Genomic DNA, 22,851 nt, shown 5'->3' on the forward strand with positions numbered 1-22,851 from the left:
AGTACCTACCTCACAGGGATGTTGTGAGGATTAATTAATTGTTTGTGCAAGACTTTAAAATAGAAAAGAAAAATTAGAATTCAAACTAGTCACTTGAACACATACATATACCAGCAAAAATAACTTTCACAGAGATTTTCTATGTTAACCACCAACTGAATAAAACCATATAATAAAAATACAAAAAGGAATTTATTTTTAAAGCAAAAGAAATAGAAAACTGCTGCATTTGTTATTTATAATTGATGATGTATTCAATAACAGACTTATTTAACAATTGAAAGTTGTTATTATAAATCAATGAGGATTTAGTTGTACTGTATATCTTGCAATTCACTATGATTCATTCCATAAACATAGCAAGACTGCATTGAAGAAGACCTTTAATTATGTGGCTTAATGACAGAATTGCATTCCTTACCTTTGTTGGAGCTAATATATGTCTGATATCAAAGTGTGAAATTAGAATGATCATGCTCCCCTGGATTTTACTTTTCCCCAGTATTTGTTGGGAAGATCTGTCAGAAGAATATAGGAACCATAACCATATAAGAATTGATTCTCTCTAGCATGGTAGATTCTCATAAAATTCTGGTTGTCTCACAAATACGTAGCAGTAAATATCCAGCAACTAATTGACAAATATATATGGATGTATATATATAAAATGAATTTTCTGTCACTACTTTTGATAATAAGGTATCATGTAGTTATATTACCTCAAACACTGCATGTTCTGTTTAATGCCAATTTTGAGACATTATTCAATTTGGTATAGTGGTCATCTCCCTACGTGAAAATTGTCAGAGAGTAATGTGTGACATTCTATAGGGGAAAAAAGTGGGTTTATTGCAACAACAGATTAAACATGGTACACAAATACATAAATACAACTGCACAAAACCTAAAATGACACTGAGTGGGAAAACGTTTTTGGAGTTCACGTTGTCTTACAAGTTCCTTCTCCCACCCAGTGTCTTTATTCATATGTGGCAAAATAAATAGTGGGCAGAAAATTCAGTTTTTCAGTGGGGCAGATTTCAGATTCCCGTGTTAAGAAAAGTTTAGTGTTCTAATTTATTTCTGCTAAAAATTTCCATTTGAAATCAGTCGGTAGTAACTTCAGTTGTGAAATCTGAATAACTTAGTAAAGAGTGGAATATTTTACCACCGTGTTTTAAAATGATGATTAACCACTAAATCCCACTGAAATTCATGGAAGCTTAAGATACTCCTCAAAAACCAAGCCATTAAAGTTTAATCCTAGAGCAGTATGCAATTTTTGCATATTAAAATTACGTTTGGTTTTTAAAAAATTGATTTCAGTAAAAATTATAACACTAGAGAGGTCGAGGGACATTTATTTCTAGATTATCTCTGCAGAATCTAAAATCATTAAGCCTTGGCAGTCACACAGTATTTTCAGAAAAGTTAACAATCCCCTTTCCTACAGTCTAAACCTAAATCTTCCAGTTACTATATTTCTGCAACAGTTTATGCCACTGTTCCAGTGTGATGAAAACAGCAATCTGTTGCAGAGAAAAAGCTAGATTCAGATAGTTTACCTCAAATCAGGATCAAAATCAGTTATTGATATATTGATTACATTTAATTAAATTAGCTTTAGTTAATGCCTGTTTTAAAGGTTTTTTTCCATGCTTTCATTTCAGCAGTCTATAAGCATGTTTATGTCATGGCTCAGTTTAGATTTTATTGAGCTGACTGAAATTACTCTGTGTGTAGAGAGTACTGAAGGCCTTTATCATGAGAAAACATTTTCTAGATGAACACAGGTGCAGAGCCTACACTGTAAGTTCTTATTTCATATGTCCCATTACCATATTTTATCAAGCTATCCAACGTTCTTTCTGCCATTGCATATGCTGAACTGTGCTGTAAATAGTAAGCCAGAGTATTTTTAGGACAGGAGGAATATTGTTCTTGAAACCTATTAACAGCTGTCAAAATTAGGTACCTATTGACGCGTATACAAGCAAAAGAATAAGCTTCCCTAAGTCATTTCAGTAATTTCATTGGTGACACACATGAACATTCTATTGAAATTTATGGTCATTTTACTACTGAACTCTTTGGGCCTGGATTTTGGCCATACTGGGAAAAATAATAAACTTGAACAAATGATTAACATCAGGAGAGACTGTCTTTTTCATACCAATTAGACTATGCATTGAACAAGAATGAATAAGGAAAATAACTGTACAAAACATGTATTTATCAGGTAAGTGATTTCATCTGAGCAGTTCAACAGTTACCTGCAATATGGATGAAATATCAGCACGCTTAGTACTTATTATGAGATAAATATCATAAGCTTCATTTTTCCAAACAAAAGACATTGTTCTGTTTAAGATTCTGTAAAGCATTCAGAAATTCAAAATACCTGTCTCCTAGCTGGATGATCGCTTCAGGTGAGAGAGTATGTGATCAACTTCTGGAACCAGATTAAGGACTGATCAAGTTTACATCGAAATGCAAGAATTTGTTTAAGTTCAGTCTTTTAAGGGCATCTTGCTGTTTTCAGTGAATATTTCCCTGTGGAGCTCTATTTAGTTCATTTAATGAAATTTAAACTTCTTTTTTTAACTGTTAAAATATGTTTATATATAAAGACATTTTCTAAAATATAAATCAAACATCAAATGAAATAAATCTGTCACAGTTAGATAAACACAGGACTTGGTGTCCTAATTATCTGTCTGCATCTAAATAACATGGATACTTCAGTGGTAATGTGCTACCATTGTTTTCGATCGTTGTTTTCGACAGTTTTCATGACCAGCAGCAGTGGAATGGAGTGGTTTTCTTCTCTTATCCTTGCTTAGATATTTCTTTGAGTAAATAACCAAGTAATGGTCGCCAAGAAGAAGGGGCAAACTAATTCTTCATAATTCCTACGATGAGTGGGAGAGAGGACAAATAAAAGAGAGAGAAAAGGCGTTAGAAAAGCAAAATAGGAAAATATCTACTGGACAAAAGAAAAGAACTATACAATGATGGATTAGTATCTGTTTCACCTATGTGCTTTGAGTCTCTTAAGGACAGGACAGAGGTGATCCTGTGACACCATTTAACTTTTCTGACTTTTCCAGTGGCAGCTTTTTAAACAAATAGCTTTACAAAGCACAGCTAAACACTGGGCTTTTTTGACTGTGGTCTGCAGAAAGGGTGAGGATGAATGAGAATCTTTGGGAAGAGAATCACAGCTGAATATTTACACCCATTTTCTAGCACCCATCAACCTGGAAATTGCTATTAGAAAATGTATTCCAAATAATTTAATTGTATTTCAAATACTGTAGTTTTATGTCTAATTTAAGATAAGAAGGCTATGGGAAGTACACTGAAGATGAATAGTGTCTTCGATATAGCTGAAGAGCAGCTAGTTTTATAGATGCATTTTAAAATGCACTTTACCTTCTCTGTGTCTAAAATGAATGCATACTCTGTTGTGGTAATTTAAGTGGAGACCACCTATAGCCTTCTTTTGTAAAAGTGGACCAGTTTACTACAGTATTTTGAGTTCTTCCTTCTAAAGCATATTTGTCTTCTCGTATTTCCTTATTAATTCTGTACAGTATTCACTATCATCACTGCAAATCTACAGTATTTTAATAGAGTGAAGTTAAAAAATCCTGTCTTGTAGATGACAGAACTTTACAGAAAAGGTTTTTCTTTGCCATTTTTCATTATCTGTTACGAACTTCAGTGATCTGAATTACATTTGAAAGTGAAACTCAACAGCTTTACCTCGTCACATAGGAATGAAAACTTTTGCTGCAACTTGGACTAAGGCTGATTTAGGATGCTGTCTTTAAATTATATGAAGCAGTTATAAGAATGTAGTCTTAGCCACGCCACAGGCATCTCTTATTGCTCTCTGTATGGTTGAGATGGAAACAAGACTTGACAGCTTTTGGGTAAAGAATCATGTGTGACATAGCACCCAGTTGTCTCTCAATATTCTTTGGACTAGTATAGTATTTTCTTCCTTATAATTACCTGGTTATTTGGGAAACTAGGCAGCTAATTGCCATCTTATTTTCTCTGATATAGTATATCATAATTTATTAACATAATAAATTACATGGTGAGGAATTTCGTGTCAAAATTACTTGGCTATAATATTTAATTAAATAATAAGGGAAAAGACCTGCTGCAGATTGATCTGGCCCTAAGTGACAATACCTTTTGAAGAGATGATGTTCATCTCCTGTCTACAATTAAGGATGTCAGTGCATCACTTTTTTTTTTTTTTCCATGGATGTTCCTGAGTATATTCATAAAGGTGTAGAAGGAAGTAAATCTGTATATGTACAGTGTGAGTGCTGAATATCCATGTATGTATATTTAATTAGTTTTCAAAACTGCTGGATTGACAGCAATTTCATTCACATTATTTAAAAAAATCTATGTCTTGGAGTAACAAAATCAGCCTAAATGACAAACCCAATTATTATTCTGTATGATTGCATCTCTATAAATGTAGAGTAAGGTTATTTTAAGAAATAAAGATGGAAAATAATTAGATAATGCCTTTTAACATTTCTGGAAAGTGTCAGTGTTTAAGGTTTAGGACCTTGCTCTTTGAAGTTCTTAGCATTCAACACTTATGTGGTATTCTAATGGTATTTTTAGATTATTTTCTAAATTATCTCAGCAAACAGTTGACAGATGCAGTTTGCATAAATAACTGGAAAGTTAGCATCACAAATCAACAGTCCATTTCAAAATGGCTTAGTCAATTTAGACATCAGATGGACTGTATTCTAACATATCTGTGCTTTATTTAACATTAATTGGTTCCTTGGTGATCAGTCAGTAGAGTTACACATAATATTATTCAAGACAGCCCTAAAGTTTTATGCATAAATGCTGTCTAAGATTAGGGCACTTCTGTAGTCTTAATAAATCAGCCATTAAATAAGTTGGCATTGACCAAAGTCTGATCCTAGGAAGGCTGCCTTCCAGCATATCGTGTAGAAGCTTGTTCTGCCACTATATACGGTTTCTTCTCTATAGCTTACCACTCTCCGAGAAACACAATTTTGAAATTCTATTTTGAATAAAAAATAATTTGAAATTCCTTCCATTCTTTCGGGTACTTCCTGCTGTGCAGGTGAATTTGAGTACATAATGCTGGTTTAACAGAATCAATAGACACTGTCACAACTAGACATCATGGTTACAAGGATATAGGACTGTGTAGAAGAGTTTAATCTTCTAAAGTGTCAACTAGATACTTCCTTAAGTATGACATTTCCTTTATAATATCTGTATGTATTTTTTGAGCTGTGAAAAATATTACAAGATGAATACAAGAAACAGTTAACAACTCTATGGATTCATGTATTCTATAGTTAGCATATAAAAACTTTCATATACATTTTGTCCACTGGAAGGTAACACATATAAATCAATTGCAAAAGTGTTTTCCAAGTAAACGCTTCTAAAATTCTAAGTAACATTTTTAAATATCTGTTGAAAACCAGCCCAGGATGTAGATTTTGCAACGTGTTCAGATTTTTTTCATTCCAAAATGTAACATGAGTACCCAAGCATTTGCTTATTTACTGATTTCTAATATTGAGAATAGCTATCTCTTTTGAATCACTGGTAGTTAAAGGCTTATCTTCCCCCCAAAATGCTAGCGACTGTACATGGCCTGAGCAGTGTTTGTTGAATGATTATGAGGTATAGTCTTTATTTTTTTAATAATTCCTTTTATAATGCTACAAATATCTGTTTAAAGTCACATAACAGAGACATACAGATTTCCTTTTATTTGTCAATTTTGAACTACTGCAATTATTAAGATTGAGATATGCCATCTTTATCAGAAGTAATTAACATATATACGTAATTTATTTAAAACGAGACATTTTCTAAAACCCAGTAGTTCTAATTAGTCAATTATGCCATAATTCTAGATTTTGTTTTTCTTCAGGACATGGTAACATTGCAGCTATGGCATAAGATGCACAGTGCTCTATTTCTTTTTTTATTTTCTGAAAGAGCTGGTTTATATCACACACAGTACAGCATATGAGAGTCTATTGTCCCAGTCTCACCATAGTTGAAATGAATTTTTTTTCCTCTTTGCTTAACAAATAGATACCAATGGAAGCTGCGAGGCTTAAAAGCTAACAGCAGAACTGCTAGAACTTCCAATTTGTGCTAGTTGTGTTAGTCTCTTATTTGCTTGAATGCTAGCAGGTCTTCAGTAAGGAGCAATGGGTAAGTGTTCAAATAAGCTGCAGCTAAGTTCAGTATACAACAGTGCCTCAGCCTGAGGAGAGTCCATATCTGGAGGCAATCATCTAAACCAGAATAAAACAAAAGCACTGAGCACTGTTAAGCAACTGGAAAAGGAAAAGGGATTGCCAAAGCTGTTCATTTTACCACTTGACCCGCTGTGTTTGACATCTTGGAGGCCTCTAAAGGCATGAGGGTGTGCGGAACAGAGAGGATTGGCTGCAGCACCAAAATGCTTTGTCACAGTGTTTAAACTATATATTTACCTCCTGGGAAAGAAAAAAAAAACCAGAAAGGTAAAAAAAGAAAGAAAGAAAGAGAAAAAAAAAGAAACCAAAGTTACAACTATGAATACAACTGATACAATGATGAATTGCTCTGGCTTTAATGTTTAAAATTAATTGTTATAGCTTTTGTCTGTATCTTCCTTTTTTTTCCTCATCTAAATGTGAAAATAACACACTCAAAGAAAAAAAAAAAAAAAAGAAAAAATTGGGGGTGGAGTAAGCATTAGTCCAAGTCTTTGAGCCAGGCAACCACAGGTATCACAAGCAACCACAGGTATCTATCCAATCCACCATACAAAGCTCATCAGAGCGTAGCATGACTATCTGAGTTTTTGGGAGATGTCCCATAACTTAAGCCTAAAGGTACAGGGAACAGACCTTTTCTTACAGAGAAAACCTTTGCATTTCAATCAAGTCATGAAGGTCAAAAATAAGACAGGGGAAGTAAGTTCACACTGGTCTATGCCTGTTGATTGATGGTTTTCAAAAACAAATCCTGCAATTTTCTATTGCTATTCCTAGCATGTAAAATTTACTGAAATGTTTTCTAACTAATGCTATTATTAAGAATAGTTTCATTTTAACTAGTTTTATTTCATTTTATGTATAGAAAAAATAGATAGATTCATTTTATCATAGGATAGAAACTGTTAATGCAGCACTTAACCAGTAAGGTATGCCTTAGCAGTGAAGTATTGTGACGACATAAAGCACTCTCTGTCCAAGAACAGTGCTGAAAATAATCATGTGTATTTTTAAAGTTTCAATTTTTATATCAGTCACCAATAAAGTCTGATACAAGCATTAAAATACATGTTTTAAGTATTGCAGCATGCAGGCTTTTGTGGACTGCAATCATACATGAGTAGAAAAATCATATACATGAGAAAATATTTACATACTTACTTGAAAATATGATTTTTTTAAAAAATATATTATTTTAAATAGATTTTAATGCTGCCAAATGCCTTTTAAGGCCTTGCCTTCATGGAATTATGTAAGCATTTTATAAATTTTTAATCCTCTAGTGAGGATTTCGGAGTCTCTGTACTTGAAAGAGATGCTTCTTTCTGTACTGATAGATAAATTTTTTCTGATTGACTAAGGCCACCCAATCTCGTAATGAAAATTCCATATTATTGATATATTTTTGATCTACCTTCTACATATATACACACTTACAGGTAAGATGTGCTAGCAATACTGTAGACACAGAATTTTTTTTTCTGAATGTTCGCTGACATCATCACTTACAGTTGTCATAGGAAGGGGTGAATAAAAACTTTTTTACATATAAATATGTACTTGAAAGTGATTTTATTGATCTCTGACCGCATTTGATCATACTTTTGTGTTTTTAATTCTTTATTTGATATATTGTTGCTAACCATGGGCTAGCTAATATCATGTAGTTTAGAGTTTGCTCTAGAAAGCAATAAACTGTCCCAAAGTTTATTGGCCTCTTTGAGGCATGTCTGCCTTTGTCCAGAAGGTGTCTGCTCGCTGCTTCTTTTTTTTGTATCAGCACACCTACGTTTATTCCTCCATGGTGACTGACTTTTTTACACTCTCATATATCTTAGAGCTGCTTGTAAAGAATACTTTCTCAAGCATTAGTGCACTTCAGGAGGAGGCACATGTTTGTTTGTTTTTCCTGAACTACTCAAGGGGATGCTGCTAGGAGCAGTGTCATGGTACAGTAGTGCCAATAGGTGTGTTTTGCCGCTTTACTCCTCCCATGTATTCTGTTTGTGTGAAGTTATTAACTCAAATGCACAGCACACTAGGTCGCTGTGAGTTTGGAGGCCTACAGTGAGAAAGGGACCAAAAGTAGAACAATTGTCAAGGCCTAACACAAAAAGGTTGGAGGCTTTCTGGGTGTAAACTGCTGAACAGTAAAAGTGATGTTGGCATTGTTCCCTCTGCAGAAAGAGGAAATGGATAAACTGAGATGGGTGAAATGTGTTTTAACACTGAGTTTTCCAGTGCTAAAAGGAAATTAACAGCATTCTTGAAGGCCAGTTAGTTCTGATGCCACCAGGTAATACCGTTCTAGATGTAGGCAATAATCATCACAGGTATTTCTCTGGGGCAATGTTTGATTTGGTAGGCAAAACCTGCATTATTCCTGTAGTTCTTTTTTTTGATGGGTTTTGTTTGTTTGTTTGCTTGCTTATTGGTCTTCTCTGTAAGGGCCAGTTCATGGACGTCTTTCTTGTCTCTGTGTTGCACCTGCTAGGACTTAACTATCAATAAAATTGGTTTGTCACGTGTAGGTAGTCATATTTATGTAAGGATCCTATCCCTTAATTAAAATTATGTAATGGGGGAAGAAAATTCAATTTACTGTTCTAGTGATGACAACGCTTGGTGAAAAGGAATGCATGAATTGTTAAGCCTTACCCAAAAGAAGTTGTTTTCAGAGACTAGAAATAATTTGCACATCAGTATATTGCTGACAATCAAGTAAAAATCAAAAATACATTAATATCAATAAGAATGTATTCTGCAGAAATAAAAATATAGGAAATGGCCATTTACACCAGCATTTCCCCATCAGTCTTAACAGTTTATTTGTATTTTGTATTATTTTCAAATATTATTTGGTTTTGAGTATTTTCAGGTAACTATCTAATGTATTCTGCCACTTTGTCAGATTCAGCTTACTCAAAACCATTCTTAAATGGTTATCTAAAACTTTAATTTCCATTTTCCTATTTATTTTTAATCCTTATAAAGTGTTAAACAAGCCTGCTTCTGATGAACTATTTTGGCATTAGCAATTACATATATCTTTATTGAAGAAATATTACTTTTAAATAGTAGTGGTTCCCAACTGCTACAATCTCCTTTTTTTAAAAAGTTTCTTCTCATTACAGTGTTAGTATGTGGTTCAGTTTCAGCTATGCATTTCAAGTAAAGGTGCTTGTCCAGAATATAGGGAAGGACTCTGCCCATTGTATCTTCTACAGTATGGCAATTCCAGCAAACATAGGATGAGCCAAAATTTTTTTCCTTTTTTGGCTGATTAAAATTGTCGGTTCTGGATAATGCCTATCCCTCATATCTTAGTGCAAGATGTCAACTTCTGCCTTGGGTTCTGTTATGTTACTGTCAATGAGGGAAAGATAGAAGGAAAGAAACACCTGTGACCTATTGAAAAACCCACTAAAGGCAAAGAAATTTAATCCTAGATTTCTAAAGTTGTATCAAATTTCCAACTCTTTTATTTAAATAGTGTTCAGAAACTAATTAATTTATGTTGTTACTCTTTTTTTAGAATAAGGTATTAAATAATGTTGCCAAATATGAGGGCAGGTTCTCGTAGGCCTCTACTTTCAAATATCAGTCAATTTATTTGTTTATGTGTTTGTAGTACTTTACAGTTTAACCAATAATATAAACATTAATGGTTTGCTTGAACTAGAAATCTCCTGAGTCATGTTTCTGGTAGAACTATACAAGTAATTGTCCAGCTGTGAGAAACAGGAATGTAAAATTTTCTGTGAAGGGCAGCATGAATATATGGTTGCATACATCTCATTAACATTGATGCTAGTTAAATATTACACGTATTTTGAGGGATTACTAAACTATGTATGTCATATAAGGTTCAGTCCTGTCTTCAGATTTTAGTTAATTTTGCCTTGAAGAGTGCTTTTATATGAGTTCTTTGTAGCACTGTTTGAAAGAGACCCAGTTTTGGCACTAGTATAAATAATTAAGCATGATATCCATGAAGTATTCACACATCAGACTTCCGCTTGACTTTTTTCTGGTTCCAGGAATTATTTAAAGCAAGAAGGCACAGATTTTATTTTATGTACACATTTATACATGTATGTGTGTACATGTATGTGTACATGAATACATAGTTATTAGCTTAAATTTGGGTTAAAAAAATAAATTAAACTAATAAAACTATAGAAACTAATTATATTTTGTGTGTCAGTTTACATATTCATGTGACCTCATTTTGAGTGAATAACCTTGCACATCTAGCATGCTCTTTTCATTACTGTGAATATAAATATTCTGTCTTCTCAGTCAAAAAGAAAAATACGATTCTTCCTGTGTTCCTCATCTAAAAGTTCTTTGCTACATGTAGAAGTGTCACAGTGTAGTCTCAAGGAATGAAAATATGTTGCTGCATGCCTCAGTGGCCTCATGAGAATCTCCCATTTTCTAATCAACTAGGACAGCTTTTTCTTTAGGTTTACTGGGGTAAACTGTTATTTTTGCAGACCATGTGATTCATGAAACATATGGGGGGCAAACAGAATTTTTTTTAAGCAATTTATTTTAAATAATAAAAATGATAGTAGTGATATGGTAATTAGAGAGGTTTCAGTGTTAGCAGATGTACTGAGAAATTTATTTAGTGAGAAAAGTGTAAGCAAAGCAATTAAATTTGCATAAGAAATGCAGCAGAATAACACAAGTCTACAGATAACTTTATGGGCTTTATATGTGATGTGCATACATCTTCTAGAGTGTGTATATGCATATTTTAAGACTCTAAAGAAAATTGAAGAACCAGATGACTCAGCCCAGTAACAAGAGAGAAACATGTCATGAGAGGATGGACAGGGCAAATAGATAAATTAAAATGAGACACCTTGCTGAGGTAGTATGTGCAAGGTAATGTTTATATTTGTTTTCTTTTACATACTGTGTAGCTAACTAATGATACTGTTTTCTTCAGGATGGTTGATCCATTGTCTTTCACATATATGGCTCCAAAAATCCGTGATTATCTGTATTAGGACTGGAGCATCTAAATAATATGATTTTTGAAAGAAAGTTTATCAGCAATTGCTTGTAAAATTTCTTTGAGGTCTCAATAAATAAAGTTTATATTTTTGAGAAGACTGACATCAAGCACAATGGACCTTGGTCCCACACTAGGAATCCTATGTACTGTGACAAAACAAATAAATAATAACATGCTTATGAAATCACAAATAATTTACATCTTTTAATTTTTGCCTTTTCTAATGGAGATGCAGGTGATCATGTATTTGGAGTTTAGTTAAAAGAAGCAATCACAGTTCTCCCTGCTCCAAAGTACACTTTTGGGATTATTTTTTATTTATGATCCATAAACATACCAAATCAGAAATGTAGAGAATTTATATAAACAGTCGCTATTTTGTCACCTTATATGTCAGTACCTTTCCAAATGCCATAGACCAACTATCTATTTTCTTGGAACCAAAATATTCTGGGATTTCTTTACACTTGGTGTACGCATGTGCTTTCAGAACAGGGTGTCTATTTCATATTTGTCCAGATAAAAAAAAATAATAAAATCTTAATTTCTTGAAGAGGTGTGTTGCTGGGATTTCTTTTAGAAATATGAATGCATTAAAGACCTTTCAAATAACGAAATTCCAAATTGTACTTTCTAGTTTAAAAAGAAAGGTTTTAGTACAGTGTTGAAAGTGCTGAGTTGACTAGTTGTTTTGTATTGCATGTTATTTAAGAAATTGTGTCTATTACACAAGTCATTATTTTACTTAACACCTTGAAATGACTTAGTATGTTAGGCCTCACATGCATGGAATTTCTATAATGAAGGACAAATTCTTAAGGAGGTGTGATAGTTTAAAATGAAAGGGCTAGCACTAAAATCTCAGTAACACCGTAATCTCAGAGTACTCTTACATTTCCTATCTTCATTTCTTTGGAGAGTAGAAGAAAAGTTTGTACACTTTTGCCTGGATTAATTTTAGTACCTGCCATTTCAAACAGACTAGTGGAGTGTGAGTGATCTATGTCAGAAACCTCAAATATTTCCTGCATTTGTCCTTCGAAATTATTTTTAATTGTTTCTAGGTTGTGAACTGGAAATTGCATTGTTATAAATTTGTGTAGTGTTAAGAAACTAAAGGAAGCATTCTGTTGTATATCTATACTAGCAAACAGTTCGTGAAGATACAACTTTTGTGGTGACTGAAACTATGACTGTGGAAACCACTCATGTGCCTTCTACATACCTGGCAGAGATCCTTCACCTTCTGCAAGCCTTGTCTGAAGTAGAGGAGCGCCTTAATTCTCCTGTTCTGCAGGCTAAGGATTGTGAGGATCTCATCAAACAAGAAGAGTGTCTCAAGGTAAGATAGAGAGCTTTTCTTACAACGATAAGTTTCCGTTATTTTGGGGCTTCTGTATATCGGCAGCCTGCGCTCACTCTCAGAGACATCTGTTTTATAAGTGCTCAGCCCCTCTCTGTGATGTGTGCATAAATGCATGTTTATATATGAGGGCACATTGGTGCAAAATATAAGACCACTGAAGGGTTCATTTATTTTTATCTGTTTCCACCTGTATTTGGAGGACAAGAGCATTAGGGTATCTGTAAAGTACGTCCTTGAATGGGAGAGAAAGGATGGAGAGGGACAGTTATATATTTGAAATTTGTGAATTTGTGGTTAAAGTTTTGTTTGTGTGTTTGTAATTTGAAGTAATTAGTAATAACCCTATCCACACCCAATCTTGGCAGCTTTACTTTAGTGTTTGATTTAAATATATTTTTTATTAAAACAGCAACAAAACCAAGTAAAATTTAGCTGTTCCATTCCATGCTAGACCAAAAAAGCTTGAAGTCTGATTGGTGCTGTACTCTGTGCAACTATTACAGTTTAATTAACTAAACAGAAAATGTTGTCCAGTAGGTAGATAGTGTAGTTAAGAAAAATCTAATTCAGTTTTGTTGATATGACTTTAAATATTACTGTCTGGTTTCTTCATCGCTTGCGACAGTGAAATCCTTTGAAAGTGGTGGAGTTTTTCCAACACAGAATTGACATAAGAAGAGAATAAGATTAAAGTTGTAAGTCTAAGTAGATGAATGAGTTATCAGCTTTTGCAGAATAATGTTTGTGTGAGGAAAGCCTTGTAAAAAATCGTGCTTAAGTGCTGTATATAATTACAGCAATTTCAAATTGTCATTCAGCATGAAGAGAAGACCACATTTCCATTTTTCTGTGATTATTTTGGGGGAAGGAAAGGTTTTAACAAAAGGAAGCATTAGCCTAAAGAGGCTGGAATTTGCCTACAGTCAGCTATAAGAAAGAAGCTTAGAGGGAGAATCAGGGCAGGGGCTCTGGTTAGGTGCTCTGAATTGTCCTCTGTAGCAGCCCATTTATCTCTTTCCACAGCAGAGGAAATGTAACAAAACCACATCCATATGCTGTTACTAGCTTCTATAAAATCACATCTATTTACAATTCATATACATTCATAGATCTTATACATTTTAGGCATCTGTATATACACATACACACACATATAGATATTCTTTATTAGCTCTTGAAAATTAGGGTGTTTTCAGTTTCCTAGCAAGGCTGTATAGTATGTCTAGTAAAGCACAACAGTGAAGTGTTGGAGCAAAGGAAGCACATAACTGATAATAGGACTGTGTGAAGTAACAGTAGGCCGTTCCTTTTACCACTTCTGATTTAGTACCAGTAGATTGAAGCGGTTCTGAGTATTGAAGCACACAACATGCCGATGTTATTGTCATTCTTCATTTTAAACAATCCCTTTTGATAGAATGATTCTTCTGCACAAAAAAAGTCATAGACTATGTAAATCATGGCTAACGAGCTGCCAATTGGTCCATGTCTATGAACGTATGTTCATTACTAGATTGGATGGAAAACCAGTGACCTACCTCAAACAGTTTACTGGCAGCTGACTTCCTTTTAGTGCTTCTTAATGCTTTACATTTGGGCTATCTTTATCTGATTTATGTCCATAACTAATCTGCTGTTCACCCACATATATTTGGTATTATCGGAGTTGACACCAACTTTAATAATATTGATTACTGAGGTTACAAGTAAGTATTGCCATAGGTTTAATTTAACTGAACTATTAAATTGTTATGAGATGCATTTGTGGGCACAGTTCCATCTTCCTCCCAAATAAATCTCTTAGAAGAGGTAAATGGATCTTGTACATTCATGGGCTTTTGGAAGGGTATAGTTTTGATCTGAGCCTGCTTAATGAATATTTATTTCCAAGGAAAAAGCATTCATCATTGTCATCATCCTGCAGTAAAAATAGAAAAGTAGTGCATAAATTGTTCAGCAGCTGGTTGGGAAAGGTTTGAAATTAAATTGTGGTTGATTTTTATCCCTGACAGATTTGCATGAATCAAATTACAGAACTGTCATGAATAACTCTGTGTTTTAAAACTTACTTTGTGATTTTTTTTCACTCCCATTCAGAAAGAATCCATTTTAATTAATCCTTAAAAGGAAAAATAAGTTTATTTACAAGAATCTTTCAGTGGTAGCTGCTTTGAACATTTTTCTCCAAAGTGAATATATATATTAAGACTTAAATCCATTGCTTATTTATCCAATAGGATAAATACCAAATACAAATTAAAAATTGTTTTTATTAATTGCCATAGATAATTCTAGGACTGACTTTTTATATCAAAGGAACGTAAAATATCAAAATAAGAGTTTTTGCAGCAAAAATCTGATAACTTCTAACATGTAGTAAATTATAATGGTTTCATGGGCACATTTAGTAAATCTGCTGAAACCCGTTCATAGGAATGTTGTTCTCTTCATTTCAAGTTTTAGGGAGTGGAAAAATGAGATAGAGAAACCAGGTCTTGTCTCTTTATCTCATAAAGTGAGCAATTGCAATATTTCCATTATCCTATTACAAGCTCTTCTAAGTATTAGGACATATAGTACCTCTGTTTTTGTTCATCACCATACTTACTCACAGTATTCTCAAACAATTTAAACACTACAATTCTGTCAAAGATGAAACTCCAATTGATTGTATGGAAAATCACGGTTCACAGATTGAAGGGTTAGTAAATTGGGCTTAATGATATACTCTCAAAATAGGACAAATTTTGTTATAAGCACAAACATTATGGTACTTCTGTCTGCTATTGATGATGTTCATATTGATGGAGTTCATAATCTTTGAGTTCCCCATATAGAATTGGTTGTAATTACAATGGATTTCATTACGTGATCAAGTGTAGGGATAAAATGCCTTCAGATTTTAGCTAATTATCCTTACTTGCAATGGATGTTCCAAATGCTTCCTGAAAGTTAAATGAACGTACAAATTTGCACATAGTCAGCTTAATCTGGTTTTAGAAAATCAAGTTATATTGCTCCTAGTAAGCCAAAGTTTTCCTGTGTGGTGATTATCTCATGCAAGCTACTTGTCTTGTCCAACCTCCAGATTATTTGGTGGGAGATGTACCCACTGAAATAAATACATTTATTAACTTGAGAATTAAAACTAACACATATTTCTGTTTGCTAACACATAGCAAAAATGACTGTGCTAGAATGAAACAGTCTACCTGGAATTTAGGAAGTCTAATTTGCGTTTATAGCCATATGTGAGAAACTGTTTAGTAGAATTTCATGTTAACAATCTCTGTCATAATCATGGCATAGTTGTGCTTGGTCATGACTTAATTATATTAACTGTGATTTCAAAACTTATTTTCTGAGGCTACTTGCTTTATATAATTAATGCTGCAAACCTGTAGTAGGGCCCATACATATCAGGCATTTCTTTTTCATTTTTTTTCTTTAATCTTTTTTAATTTTAGCAGGAACATTGTATTGTAGAATATAATTATAAATTTAGCAATAATATTTTTCAATGATGTAACAGTTTTAATATGGAAAGCCATCTGGCTCTTTGAGAAAGAGGTTTCTTATGTATGTAACTTCTTGCATAATCGCTCTAAGAGTTCTTTTTCTAGTTCATCTTCTTGTGTATTTCCAGTAGGCTCTTTATTTAGTTCATTAAAAAGTAGGTTGTTTGATGGTTTTGTTTTTTTAAATAGAGGTATTTTTATGCTCTGGTTATTTTTTTTTCCTCTTCTTTTTCCCTTTGTTTCATAATTCTTTTCTTTCATCTACTGACACATAGAGTACTTCTTTTGCACAGTTTTCTACTGTGTCTTATCTCAGAAGACAGGGAATTTACTGTAAACATTACACATCCATGATTCTGGCAGCCAGAATCCCCTTTCAAAATGGTTTATTAAACCAGTAATACCCATACTAGATATTGTAACTCATAGTTCTATATGGATTTTAAAGTTATAAGTAATTTGGGGAATATTTCCAGCCATTCATGATTACTAACAACTGTGCGGGTGCTGGTTTTCACGTTAGTACAAAAAGCATGAAATACTGTAACAAATCTGCTATTCATAAAATTATAAAGCATCATTCTACATATGTTTGGGCTGCCAAAAATATATTTTGAATTTTGCACATTGGAGTCCATATTTGGCATGCATTAAGTGATTCTTATCAAGAAACATCACCTAACGTGATATTCAGAGTGGTTTTCTGCTGTAGCTCAGCAAAATCCAATTAACCATAACTTAGAACTGAGTGTAATCAAATGCACTCTCCACCTAGATCTGTCAGTAATGCAGTGCTTGGTGGCTGATTTGTACACAAATAGCCAAGGAACTGAATTTTCACAGAAAGTTGTCTTTCTCTGGCAGATAAAGACAAATTCGAGGTAGTGAAAATGAACTGGTGTTCGAGTCTCTAGCACTCAGATTCTCTTTGCAAGAGCAATGAGATGGATCATTCCCCAAAGGCTACTGTCACTTCAGCTGCTAATGATTTTCTGTTATCCTTTTTTCTTAAAAATTAAAGCTTTGTGCACTTCTGTTAACCATGTTACAAAATCTCCCAAGGCATTGTTGATAACTAACTGCTTGAAGCTTTTCTCTTCAACATGAAAGATAGATGGGGTATGTGTGTGAGATACGTGGGTTTGCGCATACACATATATACACGACCTCTTTTTTTTTTTCTTGGACACACTTATGCCATCCAGTTGTGGATTTCATTTATAGAAGGTCAGCTGTATTACCTTTCTTTGTCTGTAGCAGCTGTGCTCTAAACAAAAGCAAAAATCTGACATATAAATCGGAAATTGTATGCCTGTCCATAGGCCATGAATTCTAAACATTTAGGCATATGCCACTTACCAATTCTAAAGTGCATAGATGTGTTTCATCCATTTTCAATATTTAGAAAATTGATCTACTTGGTTAAAAAACCCATACAATTTCAATATATGTAGGCACATATATTACTCTTCATTTGATTATTTAAACATGTCAAACACACTAAGTGCCTTCTTGGGCGGATGAGATGAGCTGATATTCAGACCTACTGAAAAGAAGGCTACTTGAGTGCTTAGGTGTGTCCTGGCAGCTTTTAACATTTCAATTACATTTCCCCCGTTCTTTAAATATGCAAAATTTTAGTCAAAGATGAGGTTTTGTGAAGATGTTGTCTCTTTTATATTCAAGGGATATAATCTTGGAAGATTTGGAGGCATTTAATATTTTTATCCGCTGAGATTTCTTATATTCAGATTAATAACATTGAATACCTTAATTATTCATGGCCTGAGCATATAAAACCAAGGTTTAGGTAGACCTGAGTAAGGAAGGCTGAGTGTGAGATGTTATGCTGGGAAAGCCAGATGAGGTTTGTTGAGTAATGACACGGACCCAGCCAGCTTTCACTTTAGATGATAGATTGGTGACAAGGGAGGAAACATGTTCCTTATTATGAATCATCCCAGAGACAAGACGTCTGCCATTCTCATTTTATTTATAAGTATTTCCTTTAGTGTGCTAAATGTAAATCACATTTCTCAGGACCTATGGATTCAAATTAGTAGTCATAAGGGGCTTTATGGAATGTTTCTTTTCCTTTTTTTTGGCAAAGAATAACATATTATAGTATTTGCAGCCCTAGAGCTTTAGGAACCCAGAGTATTTTTTTCTTTTGTTTTCTGTGTGGGGTTTTGTATACAATTATTGCAGAGCATTGCTGTCCCATTTTCATAATGATTTTGGTTCTTATATTTTATAAAATAGTAAGTACAGTGTAGTAACTTTTATTGGTTATAAAATGACAACCACATTTTGTCACTTAGAGGCATTCAGATTTTGTCTTAAGTGCTTGTTGTTTTTAAAATATTTCTCAAGTAATTTCGAGGAGAAAATGATTTGGATAATTATCATTATCTCCCTGTCACTTCATAGTAGCACTACCAATAATATATCAGTACACTCTGTTATACCCGTGGTTCTAAAATACTGATTTTAAATCAAGTTCGTTGCAATAGAATTGTAGAACATATTACCTAGACATGAGATGGTTTGGGTGATGTGTTTAAAAAAAAATTCATTAGTAGAATGAGAAGAATTCATAAATGCTGAATAAAGAGAAATTGGTAAGTAGTTTATATGGGTATTTTAAAAGTTTCTTTAAGAAAAATGAGGAGTTGCAGAGTTAGAAGTCAAGTTGACATACACAGAAGACACCTATTAGAATACAGAACTTAAAGAAAGGGAGGAGAGAGAGAAGGCCTTCCTACTCATGGGATGGGAAGAGCTTCAGTTTAGTTCAAAGTGTCCAGGAAGTCTGTTGGGTTTATGACAGCTTTCTAAGACTAAAAGCTTCTGCCTACTAGCTCCACACATCTCTGCAGCAACTTTATTGTATACCAAAATTTATGCTTGGAAGAAGGTTACTAGTAGGGTAACACTTAAAACCTGCATGAAAACTAGTATTGTTTGATGCAGTTATTAAATATTTGGGTAAAGCGTGCAGTAAATTGGAACAAATTGAAAATGACAATTTAGTTTGATTAAAACCAAGAAAAAGGAATGAACAGCCAAAAAAATTTCAGCAGTGCTAAATAATGGAGCAGAACAATGATAGCAAAATGGTGGCAGACAGGTAAAATATAAGGCATAGCAAAAGGAATAAGTTCAATTACAGCTGACGTTTATACGGGTATTTTAAAAGTTTCTTTAAGAAAAATGAGGAGTTGCAGAGTTAGAAGTCAAGTTGACATACACAGAAGACACCTATTAGAATACAGAACTTAAAGAAAGGGAGGAGAGAGAGAAGGCCTTCCTACTCATGGGATGGGAAGAGCTTCAGTTTAGTTCAAAGTGTCCAGGAAGTCTGTTGGGTTTATGACAGCTTTCTAAGACTAAAAGCTTCTGCCTACTAGCTCCACACATCTCTGCAGCAACTTTATTGTATACCAAAATTTATGCTTGGAAGAAGGTTACTAGTAGGGTAACACTTAAAACCTGCATGAAAACTAGTATTGTTTGATGCAGTTATTAAATATTTGGGTAAAGCGTGCAGTAAATTGGAACAAATTGAAAATGACAATTTAGTTTGATTAAAACCAAGAAAAAGGAATGAACAGCCAAAAAAATTTCAGCAGTGCTAAATAATGGAGCAGAACAATGATAGCAAAATGGTGGCAGACAGGTAAAATATAAGGCATAGCAAAAGGAATAAGTTCAATTACAGCTGACACTCAGATATTATTGCAGCAGAGTCTCAGATATTATTGTGGACTGAATTTTACCTTCAAAATATTGTCTCAGTGTTCATTTTTATCCAGAAACGCAGTTGTTGTTCTGTAGCAAGAGTTAAAAAATTATATTCAGAATAGAACACTTTCTGAGTAAGTAGTACAGCTTTGCTGTGTATATTATGTTTAATTTTAAAAGAATATGAAATATTTTGAAAGTATATAAAATAATTAGAAAATATTCAGAGAAGGGCAAAATAAAGGTCAGAGGCATGTAAACAAGACCTACATGAGAAGAGACTAAGTTGATGAAATTTTTTGGAGAGGTAAGAATAATTGATGTCATGACAAAGGAGGTCATTTATCAAAACTTTTTTTAATAACACTGACACAAGTGGGTATTTGTTTAAATTAAGAGGGACTCGTTGTTTATGAAAGGAAATAGATTTTGGATTACTTAGTATCCATTTTTCATTCTGAATTGTTACTGAAGCTGTGTGATACTCCATACAGGAAAACCCAAACGTGTAAAACTATGGTATATTTGAATCAACAGGGCTGAAATTTCCTTTGCTGAATGTCTGTATTACATTTCTTTTGTTTCATTTGTAAAGATTTCAAGAAAATTATTTGTTCCATTCCAGGAAACGGATAGCGGAAAAAAACCCCATTATTTTCCAAGTTTAACCAAAAAACATCAAGAGATACACTTTTTTAACCATCATTTCCCAGGGATGTGAAATTTGACATAGTATAATTTTTGTACCAGGTTTATGCTTTTTGCCATCCCAGTGAAATTAATGGCCAATTTTGACACTCCTTTTCCAAATCATTGTTTTCATATTGCCTATTAAAGATTTTGTCCCTGCAGCTTACTCAGTTCTCCTGCAGCTCCTAGCAGTGACCAAATTATACGTACACAAGACAGTCTCAGAACCTCAGCATGCTCCACCTGGGACTATAGGGCTCAGGCTTTTTTCCTGATGATTGCTCGAGGGAACCATTTCTGAGTTGGGAAGTAAAGGGAAATGAAAGGACAGGAAATGTAAATAATGATATGCAAAACTTTTGAGTTTTTGTCTTTTCTGCATTTTGAATATGTGGAATTCTAAGCTTTTGGGTTTTTTTCCATTATGTATTTGGAACATCATTTTTTAGTTAGCTGAATAACATACATAAATGCTAAGGTGTATAACATGAAATAGATTTCTTGGTCCATGACTTAAATTCCTATGCCAGAGAAATAGTATTTCTAGATACTATGACAGAGAAATAATATTTCTAGATACTTAATAGTAAATCATAAATATCTTACTGTCTGAATATCATGTTATATTCAGAACATACTCTATCAGAACACGTAAGAGAAGACAATCCAAACAAAAATAAAATAATTCAAATTTTCTAGAATTTCATTGCTTTGGTGATAGCAATAATGTGGAAAGATCTGCTGTCACTATAAACCTTTAACTTTTGATTTATTGGTAATTTATGTTTTATCATGGTATTTCAAAAATTGATGGCTTATTTCCTACTTCTCTCAAGTAGTATCTGTTGAAGTTGTTTCCATATCTTCCTTAGCATATTAAGGTTAAAATCAACATTTTCTAGCCTTTCTGAATATGTAATAATAATTTTCAGATTTAAAATATCTTTTTTCTTACATAATTCTGCAATGTATTTTACTGTATAAAATAATTACATGAATTCAAAGTACATTCCTGTTTCTTGCATTATTTACTTTGTGCAAAAAGCATGTAAGTTAACAGATTTAGAGTCGGAAAATTGTGCCAAAGATCATGTGTTGTAATAATGAGTAGAAATGTGAGGTAGCAGATTCCTCAAGACACTCTCTCTTCTTTACAATTTGATTGACTTTGTGCATCTGGCTTAATTCTTGCTTGCTTTCACTCTACTTGCTAGATTCTAAGCATAGATCTATTCATTTCAAGATTGACTTAGCTCAAGAATTGTAGAATATTTAAAATTAAAATAAGTAATACATATATTAATTAAAATGTGAAGAATATTTTAAAAGTGAATTCCATCAAAAAATTGAGCACAAAACCCCAAAAATTTAACAAAATGAACTGGAGCTGTGATCTTTAGTTTTTTATTAAGTGAGTATTATATCCAGGATAAAAAGTTCAGGTGTCATTATTTCTTACAAAGAACTATTAAAGCCACAAACAGAAAATAGAAAGGAATATAGCCCCTCATCTTCAGCAATACTGATCATCATCATATTCAGTAATACTAGTAAAAGTTACTTAAAGATGAAAGTAAAATCTTGGTGTCGAGTTTTCATAAACAAAACTCTCCTTTAAACTACATTTAAATTGTTATAATTTGTGATTACTAGACTCTTCAAATAGTTCCCTTTTTATAAGATCGTGTCTTTTTAAAATGTATTATTTGAAATTTTGTTACCTTTAAAATATTGCAGAGAAAAGCAACAAACTGTTACAAAAAGGGACTTTTTTTTCCTAGCTGTAAAGGATGCTATCACAAGAATGTTCTCTGGACTTCAGCTTGTATAGTTGAGATTATTCCAATGAGCAGAAGTTTGCAGGATTGGACCTCTATTTCATCCTTTTTGTAATGCATTGGCATATAAATGAGATGCCTGTCCTTCAAATTAGGTGAGAAGGACACTGAACAAGGAAAGTTATCCTTGTTAATCTAGTTGTAGTTAAAATACATGAAAACATATTTTATCATACTTTTTCTTCCAAAATTGAATTGGCTAGCTGTGTTTCTGTCTCTGGCAGAAACTAGTAAAAGACAATTCTACTTTTCATTTGTATTACCAAACACAAGCTATATATCTGAGACATGTTTTAGTGGAGATGCAGGGAAGGCAAAACAATGTGGTGGAATATTATGTTTGACAATGCTTAGTACAGTT

General features: G+C 33.3%; 1 protein-coding gene across 3 annotated transcripts in view; it reads left to right on the top strand.

Annotated features, from left to right (window-relative positions):
• Window positions 1-22,851, top strand: part of DMD (dystrophin) — a 1,230,427-nt gene that overhangs the window by 502,411 nt on the left and 705,165 nt on the right. For all 3 annotated transcript variants that reach the window (XM_009283051.2, XM_009283049.2, XM_009283050.2), the window contains one exon: window positions 12,482-12,676. In XM_009283051.2, coding sequence (XP_009281326.1) covers window positions 12,482-12,676 — 195 coding nt within the window. The remainder of the gene's footprint in view (window positions 1-12,481; window positions 12,677-22,851) is intronic.

This window comes from Aptenodytes forsteri, unplaced genomic scaffold, assembly GCF_000699145.1.
Source record: "Aptenodytes forsteri isolate BGI_AS27 unplaced genomic scaffold, ASM69914v1 Scaffold2, whole genome shotgun sequence".
Lineage (NCBI taxonomy): Eukaryota > Metazoa > Chordata > Aves > Sphenisciformes > Spheniscidae > Aptenodytes > Aptenodytes forsteri.